Raw genomic sequence first — 15,426 nt, forward strand, 5'->3', positions numbered from 1 at the left:
GTAAGCATACCTGTCTTTTTACATCTGATATTTTATCAGTAATAAATTCTTGAATACTATTTTTAGCTGCGCAAGACATTTGTGTGTTTTTTCTGTTTGTTTGATATGTAACCCTCACAGTGGGTTATCCTTGGCCTTGCAGCGCTAGAAATACGTAATACTGTGCATGTATATCTATTGATTTGTACTGTATCGATAGCGCTCTGTTTTTTAATAGCTTTCGTCCATTCTAGGGTGCATGCTACTCCTGGGGAAGTTGGTGGCATCGTTTGAAGTGGTCCCTTATGCCAGGATTCATGATCGACCTCTGCAAAGCAAGATCCTTGCTCATTGGAACAGAATGGGACCCAGCTTAGATTGGCAGCTCTTTTAACTCTATCCTTAGACTTTAGAATATCTACAGTAGTGGCTCCAGCCTCAGCACTTATCTAAGGGATCCCCCTTCTCAATTTGGCACTGGACACTGGTCACAACAAATGCCAGTCTAGTGGGCTGGGGTGTGGTAATTATCGCCATTCATATCCTGGGCTATTAGTCCATGTCGGAATCTGCTTTTTCCATTAACAGTCTGGAATTGACAGTGGTCAGACATGCTCTGGTTCCTATTCAGTCGGACAATGACACTGTGGTGGCTTATATCAAACGACAGGGTGAGACTAAGAGTCGCCAGGCAATGGCGGAAGTAACTGACATCCTCTCCTGGGTGGAGAATTGGGTTCCTGCCATTTTGGGCATTCACATTCCCGGGGTGCTGAACTGGAAGGTGGACTTTCTCAGTCACCATATGGTACATTAAGTGGAATGGGAACTACATCAAGAGGTCTTTCAGATGATCTCGGATGGTTGGAGGACGGTCGACATAGATCTCGTGGCTTCCTGGCTCAATAAGAAGTTCTCAATCTATGGAGATCGATTTTCAGGGACCCTCAGGTCACCTTGGTGGATGCATTGACGGCTCCTTGGTCCTTCTAATTAGGTTATCTCCTTCCACCTCTGTCATTGCTGGCCAGAGTGATTCTGAAGATTCAGCTGGAGGGTGTCTTCCTCTGCTAGATGATTTACTGTGACAAGGGCCATGCCTACAGCCCAATTTGTCTCGACTGGCTTTGACGGCTTGGTTCTTGAGAACTAAATCTTGAGATCCTGTGGGTTTTTGAGACAAGTCATTAATATCATGGTCCAGACAAGAAAGCCGGTCACCTCGAAGATATTATATCGTGTCTGGCAGCTTTATATTCTATGGTGTGAATGAAGACACCTTCCAGCGAACATCTTTTGTCTTCTACCCTTGTCTTTACTTCAGGATGGGTTAACTAAAGGCATTTGCCTTTCCTCCCTTTAAGGGTCAAGTGGGTGCACTTTCCATCCTTTTCCAAAGGCAATTAGCGATTATTTCAGAGGTTCAAACCTTCCTTCTAGGGATGCTTTGCATACACCTGCCAGACCTTCCTCCTATTCTTCCATCGGATTTGAATTTGGTTTTGGAGACTATTCAAAATGCCCCATTTGAGCCTCTTGAGTCAGTGGAATTCAGCTATGTTACCTTGAAGATGGTTTTCCTCCTAGCCATTGCTTTGCTAGGAGGGTGTTGGAGTTGGTGGCACGATCTTGTGTGCCTCCCTTACTAATTTTCCATTCTGATAGGATAGGGTGGTGTTATGGACGATATCATACTTTTTACCTAAAGTGGTTTCCAAGTTTCATTTGAACCAAGACATTGTTCTTCCAACTTTTCCTGGACCATCATCTTCTGCATCCATTGTACTGATAGCCTGTTGATCGTTGTAGATGCTCACAAGCGTGGCTGGTGAATTACTGCCACTATTCATCTGAAGTATCTTTTTTCCAGTGCGCCAATTCCTCCATTTCTCTCTGGGCTCATTTGAATTATGTGGTTAGGGCCTCTTGGGCAGTTTGCCATGGGACCTCGGTGGAACAATTGTGCAGAGAGACAAACTGGTCATCTGTGCATACTTTCACCAAGTTTTACAGTTCCCATACTTTTGGATATAGCAATGCCAGTTTTGGGAGTAAGGTTTTATATGTGACTTTGCCGGATGAACCCATCCATCCCCTGTTAGGCTTGCTTTGGGAAGTCCCAGTGTTAGTACAGCAGTGTCCTCAATATCGGATATATGAGGAAATTGTATTTTTTTATCTACTCCTCGTAAAATCCTTTCCTCTTAATCCGTCTGGTGGACACTGCAATCTTCTCTTTCTGGTTTATTCTGGCTGTTTCTTGTTCTCTTTCACTTCCGTTGATTGATGTTCAGACTTGGCTTTGTTAGAAAATAAACTGAGGAATAGGGGAAGTGGGAGGAGTTAGGGGTGGAGCTATTTTAGTCAACAATTTAGTGCCCTGCCCGTGTACCAGCCCACCATCAGCACTACAGTGTCCCCCAGATGGATTACGAGGAAAGGATTTTACGGTGAGTATATAAAAATCCAACTATATAAAAATCCAATTATCAGGCCTTCATTGTTTTTTTTTTTTTTTTACAGATTAATACTATAACTTAGAAATAATTGTAAAGATTTTGTTTACATATTAGAGCTAATCATACAGTATGACAGCACTCATTAGTGAGAATGTGCAGTTCCCAAAGCTGTCCCTCTGAGAAATTAACACACACAGCTATTAGCTATAGATATTCTATCATATAGCTTTATTCATCCCATCAGTGTAGATCTTTATCACTTTAATTTGAATCAATGTGCTGTATATATGATATAGCCTGGTTTGTCTAGCTTGTCCACCTTTAGTCAATGTTTAAACCGCCTCATAACTTGGCAGCACATTTGAGTGTTTTCAATGTATAAAGTACACACGATTACACAATAGAAATGTTCTAATGAGAGTGTTTATAAATAGTTGCGACAATTTAGTTAACAGGATATGATCATATATTGCAGATAGATACAGATTTCTACTTTTTTGTTTATTTTGTCATTAATAATTCATTTATATGCTTAGGTTATTTTGGTGACAAATGAAATGGCCAAGGAAAATATCCCCGAGGAACTGAGTCTTGCCCTGGTTCTAACTATTTATGAAGCAAAAGGCTTGGAATTTGATGACGTACTGTTGTATAACTTCTTCACCGACTCTGAGGTATCAGACATAATTCTGTAATTAAATATAATGCTAGAATGAATTAGACTTCCCACTAAGGTCAGTCCAAAACTCTAATATAATAAATATGAGTTGGGTACGGGATCCTGACAGTCAGAAAGCCGACGGTCAGAATACCAACAGCGGCATCCCAACAATCAGAGTCCCAACAGATTTGTGTAAGTATTGTAACCCTTACACTAACCCACCACTTCCACAGCTTAACCTTATCCCACCCCTCCCACAGCCTAACCCTCCTGTCCCTATGCCTAACCCTCCCCCTAACTCTAAGTCTCCTCCTGACCCTAGTACTTACCTCCATAGGCAAACGCAGTGGGGGTTTCAGTCTGCCTGGAAACCCCTCTCCCCAGCCCACACCATGACAACAATAGAAATAGTAATATAATTAAATTTTACTAGTGCTGCATGTTGTTCTCCGTATCACAAATGAAATAATTAGCACCACCTGTGAATCTTTTAACATGTGTCAGCCAGTAATAAATACACCTGTGCACCAACTAGGAGATCTGGAAAACATTCACTGTTAGGGATGTGCTGCTATAGAACCCAATATTTACATATATGTCCAGGACAGTGCTACAGTAGGTTATTCTGCTGCTCCCCCAGACTCCCAGACTTACCTTAATACTCTGGAATGGTGCCCACATCTAAAATAAAAACATTCACCTCAGGCAGGATGGCCCTACTGCCGCATATCATGGCTTACTGTGATCATCCTGTATATGCTGGAATTAATACACACAATACACTTTGTATTACGCATATTAAAGCTGGTTAAGTGCTAATTCTACCCTACTTATGGACTGGCCACACTCACTCTAAAATCAAGCCCCCTTCTAGAAATCCTGCTTTTGCCACTGACCTCCGCAATCTGTCAGGATTCTGAGAGTGGGGATGCCGCTGTCTGTATTCTGACCGTCGGCATCCTGACTGTCGGGATGCCGACTACATCTCAATAAATACATATATTTATACATCTTAAGTATATAATGCAGTGGTGCTCAGTGTTTGGCCAAGAGCACTGCCATGTGTAATAATCTCGGAGGTGACAGTGAGTTTCCGCTCTGATGCTGGGAAGGGTAGGAGAGCTGCATGGGGGGAGTCTGAGGCAGACTGATCTCTGTCTACGGACCTATACAGAGAGTTTTAGGAAATGTACTCACTTTTGCATAAATCTGAGTCGGACAGATCCTGCTGTGCATGAAATTGGCATTTCGGTGGTGGGAGCTGGGCGGAGACAGAGTGTAGCCAGAGGTCCTTGCTATTATGGATCATGCAGGGCCAGATCTCCCATTATGCATGGTACGCAGCTGCGTAGGGCGCCACATAGTGGAGGGCGCCTCAGCTGCCTACCATGCGGGTCGCGGGCAGACTATGTCTCTGTGACACAGCTGCACCGCGTGTCAGCACTACACAGCACAAACACACAGCTGCCGGCGCCGGCAGCTGTGTGTTTGATTTAGCAGCTGATGAGAGTCAGATAGACTCTCATTGGCTGCTGCTCCCACTGCCGGACCCGGGCATCTTCCGGCTCCCGCAGTGGGTAATGGGAGAGACGTCATGACGTCTCTCCCATAATGCAAAGTGGCCCGGCCCGGGAGGCCGGACAGAGGAGCTGATAGCGGCGGCGGGACCAGAAGCAGGAGCGGGGTTTCAGGTAGTTTTTTTATTTTCTTTTTATATTACGTCTCTACTGCGGGGGGGGGGGGATTACTACTGGGGGCACTACAAGGGGGGATTACTACTGGGGGCGCTACAAGGGGGGGCTACTACTGGGAGCACTACAAGGGGGGGCTACTACTGGGAGCACTACATGGGGGGATTACTACTGTGGGAACTACAAGGGGGGGGCTACTACTGGGGGCAATACAAGGGGGGATTGCTACTGGGGGCACTACAAGGGGGTGATTACTACTGGGGGCACTACAAGGGGGGATTACTACTGGGGGAACTACAAGGGGGGATTACTACTGGGGGAACTACAAGGGGGATTACTACTGGGGGAACTACAAGGGGGCATTACTACTGGGGGCACTACAAGGGGGGGACTACTACTGGGGGCACTACAAGGGGGTACCACTACTGGGGGCACTGCATGGGGGGACTACTACTGGGGGCACTATATAAGGGGCTACTACTGGGGCACAAGGGGCACTGCACAGGGGGGACCACTACCGGGGGCACTGTAAAAGGGGCATTGCATAGGGGGGCGCCAAAAAATATACTCGCTTACCAAAAAATTTGGGCTAGGGCCGGCCCTGGAGTCATGCATGCAGGAAAAGTCAGCCTGTTTCAGATGGATCCCTTGCACCTAGCATGGGGCTGGTGCAAGTGCAGATACTAACGATAACAGTTGGAGGAGCGGCTTCTGACTTGAAGCCGCACGGATCCCCGCATTAGCCCTACAGAAACATGCATTAGCAGAAGGTAGTATAACAGACTTCTGCAGCTACAGCACTCTGCGTCCGACTAGCAATCAGCCCCCATAACTCTGTCGCCAACTCCTCCAGCTGCAACTTTGACTGAAGGCAAACATGGAGGAAAGAGTGGGAATGCCCTAGCCCTTCCTCCATATTTGCCTTGATATAGAGACCATATTTTATGCCATTATAAATGTGACAACCTTGTGTAATACATTCACAGCAGCTCCTCACTTTGTGGTTTTCCCTTTAGGCTTCTAAGGAATGGAAAATGATTTCTTCTTTTAATCCAGTTGTAATTACAAATGAAGAGAGGCAGCCACTTATTGAAGTTCCTTTGGAAAGCTCTTCTAATCGTACGAATAGACACTTATCAATGGATCCAGAAATGCACAAGGTACTCCATAAGAAAATAATTCATAATTTGTGCAATAAAACTTTATCATTTTGATGTGAGTGCTGATGAAAGGATGCTTAAATATTAGCTTACAGAGAGTGGTTATCAGGGGTTATGATTCTTCTTATAACTATCAGTAATGGTAGCTCTAAATTTCAGCAGGTTAATAGTAACCAAAAGCTGTATGAACATAGGAATCACTCTTAAACTTGCTTACAACTATATAGCAGTGGTATTGGTTTCCGCTACTCACTGAAGGAATACCTTGATGCTATAACTTAAATCACTACGTTCTTACTTTGCAGAGGAGAGTGGGCCTCATTTGATGGACTCATGGCATACGCATTTGTGTAGAGCGCATATGGTCCAAACTGCATCCATACCCAGATGTGTGCATATCTTCGACTTACATATATTCAAACATATAAGTCTAAGAAGGTGGAGGGCATAATGCACAGGCATGATAGGGTTTAAGCAGCCTTCGGGGTATGGGGGTGCAGTCATAAACCTTAATAAGGTCATGTTAACCACACTGCAGATATAAACTACTTACAGAATGATGTAAAAAGTAAGTAAAAAACTAGGGCAAATAAACCAGTAGAAAATACTATCAAAACTGAAATCATGCATATTCTTTATATAAAGCAGACTGTAAATCATGACCATTAAAAACACGCTGCTTGATGGGTACCCACCTGCTCATGATAACTTATAGTAATTTATGTGCATACTTATGAATTAGTTACACATAACTCAGTCTAGACTAAATTAGTGGGAAAGTACCTGTAGCTGGGAAAGTAAGTGGCTCCTGAGGAGGTCATGATTTATAGTTGTGGTTATGGTTTTACATAAAACAAAACCTTTTGGTGTTGTAAAATGTTATGCTATTTTATTAAACAAAATGTTTTGGAAGCTTATCAGAGCACATAACTGATATCGTGTCTGTGAAATGTGACCAGCTACTTTATTAGTTACATCAATCTAAAAATAGCTTCAACCTCTGTTGGCCTCTTACACTAATATCTGACCTCAGGACTGCCGCTGTTGACCAGCTGTTATTTAACCACTCTTTAGGATAGATGTATATACGTATGTCCTGCTCCGCTTCCCACTCTGTCCAGCCATTCTGTAATGCCTGACCTCTTCCCTGCACCGTAATGCCCACCTATGCTTACAGCGGTCTCTGTGGTATGTTCCTCTCCTGTGGTTAAAGGTTATGCCATTTGTGCTAAGCAACTATATTTTATACTGTAGATACTAAATGGAGAAATTAAACAACTGTATACAGCAATCACCAGAGCCAGAGTAAACCTGTGGATATTTGATGAAAACCAGGAGAAGCGAGCACCTGCCTTTACATACTTCATGAAAGGGAATTTTGTCAAAGTGGTTCAGACAGATGATAACAAAGGTACATATATTTGTTATAATTCAGCAAACTGTGCATGTATATCTTCATAACAGGAATGTATATACTCAGTATAAGTTACAACTAAATGAATGCATATTATTTTGATATCTCCATGTAAGGTAAGTATGTGAGTTAGATTTGTAGCTACAATATAAGGTCTCGCACATTATTTGTTAGAGATACATTAACAATACTGAGAAAAACATACATGCTAACTGTAAATAAAATGAATAGAAAAATATAATTTTCAGTAATTAGTGTTACATCCTGTTGATGCACTGTCTCTGGTTATAGTGGCTCTGCTACTCTTACTGAAAACAAAGCAATTTAATCATTGTTGAAAACTCACCATGTTCTCTAGGTTAATTTAAGTTTGCCTAGTGAGGGAGTCCTAAACATAAATGTTACTATACTGTATATCGTATGGCTGAGGAAATTTGACAAACTGATTGATTTGCTGTGTTTGGATAAACCTGATGTGTTTATTGAAAAATAGCTTTCCGAACTGTAAGTCACATTGTGATCCCCAGTACATCACTAATTAGATATAGTGATTCTATGTTTTTTGTGTTGTCTTATGGTTTCCCCTAAGATAGCCTCCGTTATGTATGTTGGATTTTTTATTTTAAACATTAGTGATGGTGCCCTTGATTTCTCATATAGGTAGTGCTATAGTGAACCACTTCCTATAATCATTTATATTGAGAAAACAGTTGAAAACATTGATTTGAAAACAAATCAATTTCCCTATTGAACACTGATCTCAAGCTATTTTTCAAAATTCATGCAAATGAACTGCATCCCCTTCTGGCCCGCATGACTTCCCCAGATCAAGTAGTATTTGTTTCTTCCCGACATGCGTGTGACAGCACCCATAGAACTACCTCATACACTGTATAATCAGCGGAAAATGTCCTTGTAAATGTTTGCATTAGCTTCAATGGGGCCGATTCAATTAGCCACATTAAATAGAGATTTTACTGTAGGCAAGCTTAACGGGCTCCTCACAGGCTATTTTCAGCATGTGTGCTCCCACAACCTGCGCTTTTCAATTAGAAAAAGCTTATATCGGTAATTCTTCAGTGCACAACCTGGGGCAAAATGCATGAAAAACGGATAACCGTATAGAGGGCTATTAGTGGCTATAAGTAAAGTATTTCAAGTTCTTAATAGTTGTCAAATTTGTGATTTTTACCTTTGTTAGTAAGCAAGTGTGTTTTCACCAAATTAAAGCCTATAGAATATTTTGGGGTACAGAAAAAATTTCTTTAACCACTTGCCTGGCACGGTCACATCATGCGACCAGTCAGAAACGCCCTGTGGGCAGCTGTTGAAAGAGAAACTTCCTGCAGCCGCCAGTCTCAGGTGGCTGAGGGGCTGGCTGTCTGGGGGTATTGGTAGAGCTGGTGACTGCGGGGCGGGCTGGCTGGTGAGCCAGGCAAGCGGGCCTGTGTTCACGGGGCTGACTGGCTGGTGAAGCAGGCTGGCTGACTGGGGGTGCTAGTGGCCTTCATGCAGGGCATCTCTAGGGGCTGTGAGGCGGGCTGGCTGACTGGAAATGCAGCGTGCCTGACCTGTGATGTCACACCGCCCTGTCTGCATAGGTCACGGCCCAGGCATGCCTGAGACTCCCAGAAGAGCTCAGTGCTGCCCTGTCCGCCGTACGGCAGATCTGACTGCGCGGTACACTTAACAACCACTCGCGACACACTAGTGTGCCGCAGCACAGCGGTTGAAAAACGCTGCCCTACCCCCCCTAGCTCTCTCCCCTTAAAGCCTGACACTATCCCCCCACCCCCAGCAGCCTAACCCTCCTGGCGGCACCGAGACCTTACCGCCTGCATTTTGAGAATGACGATATTTCACATGGCGACATTTTACATGTTAACATTGTGAAAATGTTGACATACTGAGGATGTCAACATGATGAACCAAATCAACATTCTAGTGTCAATATTTTTGGTGTCAACATGGTTACTGTCAACCATGTACCTACCTGGTCATGTATTTCAATCTGTGCAAACACAATCCTATACATTTTATCTGAGGATGTAAGAAGCCTATTATCAACAAACTGATTTGGTTGTATCGATTCCTACCTATCTATACACTCTAAAATTGTCGCTATTTTGCGTTATGTGTCGCACAAGAAATAATTGCTTTCAGACTTTGATTGTGGTTCCAAAGCACAAAAAGTTATTATTCACCATAAAAACAGATAGTTACACGCTGTGATCTAAATTACAATTAGCGCAAACAGATTATACAGTCACAAGGTACAGTCGTTACATACGCTCTGGATCCAGATCCCGGCATCAAAGATGAAACCTCCGTCAACAGCAAAGAAAAGGTGACTAGCATCAAGTTTCAGAGAGCCTGCATATATACTCTTACAGAGATAGGCAATACAATAGAACAGGTTGGCATGATTCCATTGGTTCTTCTCCCTGGTTCTTCTGTTACAGTACAGTTCATAGGTCAGTTCGTTTGGTCACAGTCCAGCCTCCAACAGCTCTTTGTGTCCATTTTCCCGCTGCATAACAAACCTAAACTGGCTGCATTACAGAGTACATTTTAATGCCTAACTCTCTATGATCCATAATTTGCAGACGCATGTTGCGATTTCTTCACCGATGGAACCGGAAATCTGCAAAGACACAGTGGTTTAAAATGACACCAAACATGGTCTGCTTATCATGCACTAAACCTTAGATGTGAAATACATGTTATTTGACAACATTAGTGATAATAAATAAAACCTTAAATATTAACCTTAATGCTAGGGAACCTTTTTATGTAAGTGTGCAGAGTGTAAGTATTGGGATATTAAGCAAAGACACTAATTAGCGTTGTGCGTCTACGTGTTTGTGAAGTACACCGTGGTATGTGTTTTGCAGGGTTGATCATATTATATGTTTATATCAATGTATGCATTTATATAATGAGGACTTTTAACATTGTTCTATTGCGTGGGATCGCACGACGCTAAATAATAGCATCACCGTATGCACTTATAATGTGTGAGATTCGCAAAAATAGCGCTGGGTGGCCAGTCGCAAAATGGCGTCTTGCTGCCATTCGCAAAATGGCGTTGTGCAGATTTTAATTTTAACAGATTCAGTCTCAGGCTTCGACAGTTGAAATCCACAACTTAAGGTGTGGTAGACATTTGGTAGGATATCTTTATCCCAGAAATACTGCCATCCTGCTCCACTTAGTCATGTAATGTCTTAGAACCCCAGACTAGCTTTGAATAATTGGATAGAAATTGACACCGCGCACTTAAGTGTAAAACCACTTGGACTTCACATGCCCATGCAATGATCTAGACCAGCATCAGCCTATTAAATTAATAAAAAAGGTGTATTCACTTTGTTAGTTTTAGGCAAAGTTAACAGGCGTTTTACATTAGTGAGAAACCCCTGCCTCCCAAATTTCTCTCTGGTGCTACTCAGTGTTCCCTCGTCCAGATTCACTTCCATGGGCCAAAGTGGGTCAGATGTTTCCTCCATATCATAGAAGAATTGTACCATCTTCATTAGATATAAAATAAATATGTATTTGCACAACCCACCTTCTTTAAGTACCTCCAAATTAAAAACTTTATTCCAACTCTGGTCAAAACAACTACAGTGAGAAGTTTGACCAAGTTTGAATACAGATGTGTACAGATGTATCCTAATACACTGTAGCAAATAGCACCTCTCAGTGCGCCAGATCCTGGATGACTATGGCCGAGTGTCTTTCACATTCAAAATGTGAGTCTTTTATTCACGTAAGCAAAATAACTGGGAGCGACAGAACTACTTTGCTAAATTTCCCTGATCAATTTGATATGCGACACTTGTATATCTGTGTACGACTGAGTCTGAATCTCTATATGTGATGCAGCGGACACGGCTTTTTCTCATGCCAAGTTGGCTGTGGCTTCATCTGCAACTTTATATGTGTTTAAAAGCCTGTGCTGTTAAAGCCTGTTTGGCAGGCGGAAAAGTATGGTGCGCGTGCCCGCTTTACCCCGTATTCAATATGAAAGTACGCGAAAACGGCACCCTGGCGAAACTGAAACAGGCGGAAAGTGCTGTCAGATTTGGGGAAATCAGTCTGAGACCCCCCCAAAAGATGCTCTGACATGGGGGTTCCCTATGGTATCCCCCGATTTGGCTTGCTGAAGGTATATGGGTTTTTTAAACAGGCTCAATAGCTGCAAAATAGCGTTTTTCAATACGTGGTGCAGAATAGTGTTCAGGAGTATTTTTTCCTGAAAATAACTTATCCCAGCAAATTTGGGGTACTTGAAAATGGGGGTCAGCATATTAAAAAGTTGCTAAAGTGTAGTTGTAAAAATCGTGAAAAACCCCCCTGCTGCAAGCACCTGCAATCAAAAAAACACTTGGGGCATACTTGGGGACTCCCCCAGAGTCAAGTTCGCTAGTTTTTAACTTTGAACCCTAACTTTTTTATTTTTCGCCCCCCTTTTTCGAAGTCATTTTTGGGGGGGTCCTTATGTGTTCTTTAAAAAATTTTTGAAACAGGTTACCTTTGGGGGACTGTCTGAAGTTCTGCATGGGGGTTCCCGCAACGCTGCACCCCAAAACCCCAATTCTGCACTTTTTCCCGCCTGCTATTCATAGGCAAAACTTTTTCGCCTGGTACATTGCATTTACTTTCCGCCTAGGCGGAAAGTCCTTCAAATTGAATACGGGGTAAAACCAAAACAGGCAAAAATGACGTCACCCGCAAAAAAGTTTTTCCAAAAACACGCGAAAACGGCTTTTCGCTCCAAATTGAATACGGGCCATAGTCTTGGACTTTAAAAACTACACAATTTCTAGGTCTACTGGTTTCTAGTAGACCCAGTAGGCTCATTACACATATACACAATGATGCCAAATATTTTATAGCAAGGGAATGGGACAAACAAGCCCCCTTTTGTTAGGAATGCCTTGTTAAAATGGATATCATTTGTATTGTCTTTGGCAGAGTTTCCCAAACTCTGCCATTACAGTCCAGATTTTAAGAATATCCATGTTTGGGGACTTCCGGTGGGCGGAGCATCGTGATGGCCGCATTTTAATACCTTCTCCGTCTCCGCTTTACACAATCTTTATCCATCGGTGACTGGATTTAATTTTTTCTTTACCTGTCACCCATCATATATGATACACAAGAGTGAGAGCTTCTAGATGCTACCACTTACAGTATGAGCTGAACGGACCACCCTTTCTACCGGAGTCTGGCCTTGCTGCTTGGGCCACATGGCGTGGGCCTTATGCGGTGAAGAAATTCCTGTGTAGCCTTACATCTAAACTGTTAGGATCTTACACCTGATCCTTCATCATCCGAGCTCCTATACATTCTCTCCCCCCAACTGCAGTCGTCGGTTCAGACAGGGAGACCCTTTGGAGATCCCCTCCTCTTACCTGCAGTGAGAGTCGCGGGTGTGCTGGAGCCTGAAGCGTGGTGTCCCTCGAGACGCTGAGGTTTCCTGGAGACTGCATGGCCGGGGACCCTGTACACATCGGAAGCTGCAAAGCCCGTGCCGGGAGCCTGACCCTGCACCGGAACATCTGCGGGGCACACTGCTAGTGAGATGCGGTGTGAGAGCCGGGGCGGACCGCATCCGACTGCTCAGCTGACCCCCTTCGTTCCCCACTCAGTGTGATCACATGGGTATCTGAGAGCAGGGCTGCCGGGCGCGCTGATCCCATCCACCTGCTATATTACTGTGCTCCCTAGAAGGCGGAACCCGGCTGGTGTCTGTTGCCATATCCTGGACTGTGCGCGCTGGGAGACTCGCGGTGCTTTCAAGTAACACTGCACAAAATTCTCTCCCCCCTCACTTCCTTCTTCAACCTGCTTCCTGGTCCGGAACTCAGCTGCTGGGCGACATCAGAGTGAGGATTCCGGGACTGCTGTCCGTGGCTGGAGCTGCTGCATACTCCCTGAGCCGGCTGTTGTCCCCGTGGGGTCTCCGGTAGCTGCAAAGCCTGCTGTGTAAGAGCTGCTCTCTGTGGCGCTGCACAATCGCCGTTTTGCCACCGGCTGGGTCTTCTTGATCTAAGTGGTGGAAGTGTGACACACGCAGCTAGCTGGTCAGCCCTTGCGGTGAGGTCCTCTGAACTGACACGGCTCCCTTCTTTCTACAAAGAACTCTTGCCATCATCACTACAGCACTGCATGATCTGGGCAACAGTGCGGCTCCCTCCAGGTGTCAGCAGGTCTCATATCCCCCTAATTTGGTACCTGCTATACATGTGCTGCTATTCTTCCCCTCCTAATCCAGTATACTGATATATGCAATTTATCCCAATTTATCCCATCCCATTCTTATAATTTTCAACTTTTCGCCTTTTCATATGCTAATGTGATACTTATGCAAATGTCTTGTTTCTAATATATATGTGCCTTAGGGTAGATTTATTCTAAAATATAACCTACTTTCCTACCACTGTATACTGTATCATTGTTTTCAATAACATTGTTTGCCGATATTCACAGTGTATAACCTGTACAGCAGCACCACCTGGTGGCGTTGGTGAAATAGCTCTCTATATATTTTTGCTGATTTATTTGTCTGTGCCTTGGTCATAGTGATTGTTGGCAAGCAATACAAGACCTGTCTGCCAGACCAAGGTGTGAACACATTAAATCTAAAGGTGAACATACTTTCCCTTCTGCCCTATATCTCGGATCAAAATATATGTGACACTATCATACATTACTTTACTCCAAGACACTATGTGATATCTACCCTTTCATACACATAATGTAACAGGTATGTAAATAATACATTCAAACGTCTTGACTTAATGTAACCACATCGCCTAGGATGGGCCTTTGATTATAGACTTGTCTAGGTACAACTATTTCCATACTCATTTCGCTCGCATGGTATGGAAACATTTCTAAAACAGGTTAAACCGTTACCACAGAGAATGGCTAAACACACTAAAGGTGGAAACAAATCCCAACAATATAAAACTTCTCTGGTTCACAACATGGAATCATCAAATGACTCTCAATCTCCTTTAACACAGGGTAACCCCTCTTCCCCCAAATCAGATGCTTCCCAAAAATACACGCCGATCTTCCACCAGATGGACAAAAAACTGGATAATATCCAGACGTCCATGGATAAAAAACTTGACACCATTCAGCTATCTATCAATACTATTCTCAACAGACTAGAATCTAACACTAAAAGGATAACTGACCTCGAACAACGCACTAGCGACAACGAGGATGCCTTACTTACCCTACAAAATATGGTAGATTTAAAAATCTAAGGCAATTGAGGAATTAATCGATAAACTAGACGATCAGGAAAACCGCAATAGGCGCAACAACTTAAGATTTTTAGGTATTCCTGAATCCATTAAAGGCTCTGACCTCAATGATCTCCTCAGCGTTGATCTCATCAATGTACTACAGGTTTCTACAAATGCAGGTACTGTAGCAATTGATCGCTTCCATCGTATTGGTCCCGAACGTAACTCAAAAAATGCTGCCCCTAGACAGGTGATAGCCAGATTTTTAGATTTCCGTGACCAGGAAAATATTTTGAGGGCATATCGCAAAACTAATTCCCTTCAAATCCGCAACTTTAATGTTCTAATCTTCCAGGATTTCTCGGTCGCAATCACTCACAAAAGAAGGGAATTCAGTCCTGTTTGTAAATTCCTCTTTGAAAAAAAAAATCAAATTTGCCCTACTATACCTAGCAAAACTAAGGGTTATACTAGATGGTAAACCAACCATCTCTGACTCCCCACAGGCAGCTAAATCTAATTTTGATATAAACCCACACACTACTGCTGAGGCAAATCAATCCCCCTCCTAATGGCTGAACACACTACCTCCTTCTGAGGTGATATGCTATATATTTCTACATTACATTGAGTCTAATGGTGCATACACATGGTCAGATTTTTCTTCAGATCTGAACGATAACGATTTAAAAAATCGTTCATATCTGAAGGAAAATCTGACATATCTGACATGCCTGAACGATGGACGATGAACGATGCGCGTTCCCGATGGTCAGATAACGATATCTGACATC

The 15,426-nt window shown here is 43.3% G+C and overlaps 1 protein-coding gene across 1 annotated transcript in view; it reads left to right on the forward strand.

The window, feature by feature from the left end:
- TRANK1 (tetratricopeptide repeat and ankyrin repeat containing 1) overlaps positions 1-15,426 on the forward strand; it is a 181,577-nt gene that overhangs the window by 126,134 nt on the left and 40,017 nt on the right. Inside the window, exons 16-18 of the mRNA XM_088464408.1 lie at positions 2,975-3,112; positions 5,807-5,950; positions 7,205-7,361. Coding sequence (XP_088320534.1) covers positions 2,975-3,112; positions 5,807-5,950; positions 7,205-7,361 — 439 coding nt within the window. The remainder of the gene's footprint in view (positions 1-2,974; positions 3,113-5,806; positions 5,951-7,204; positions 7,362-15,426) is intronic.

Source organism: Taudactylus pleione, unplaced genomic scaffold (genome assembly GCF_031769625.1).
Source record: "Taudactylus pleione unplaced genomic scaffold, aTauple2 ptg000054l, whole genome shotgun sequence".
Lineage (NCBI taxonomy): Eukaryota > Metazoa > Chordata > Amphibia > Anura > Myobatrachidae > Taudactylus > Taudactylus pleione.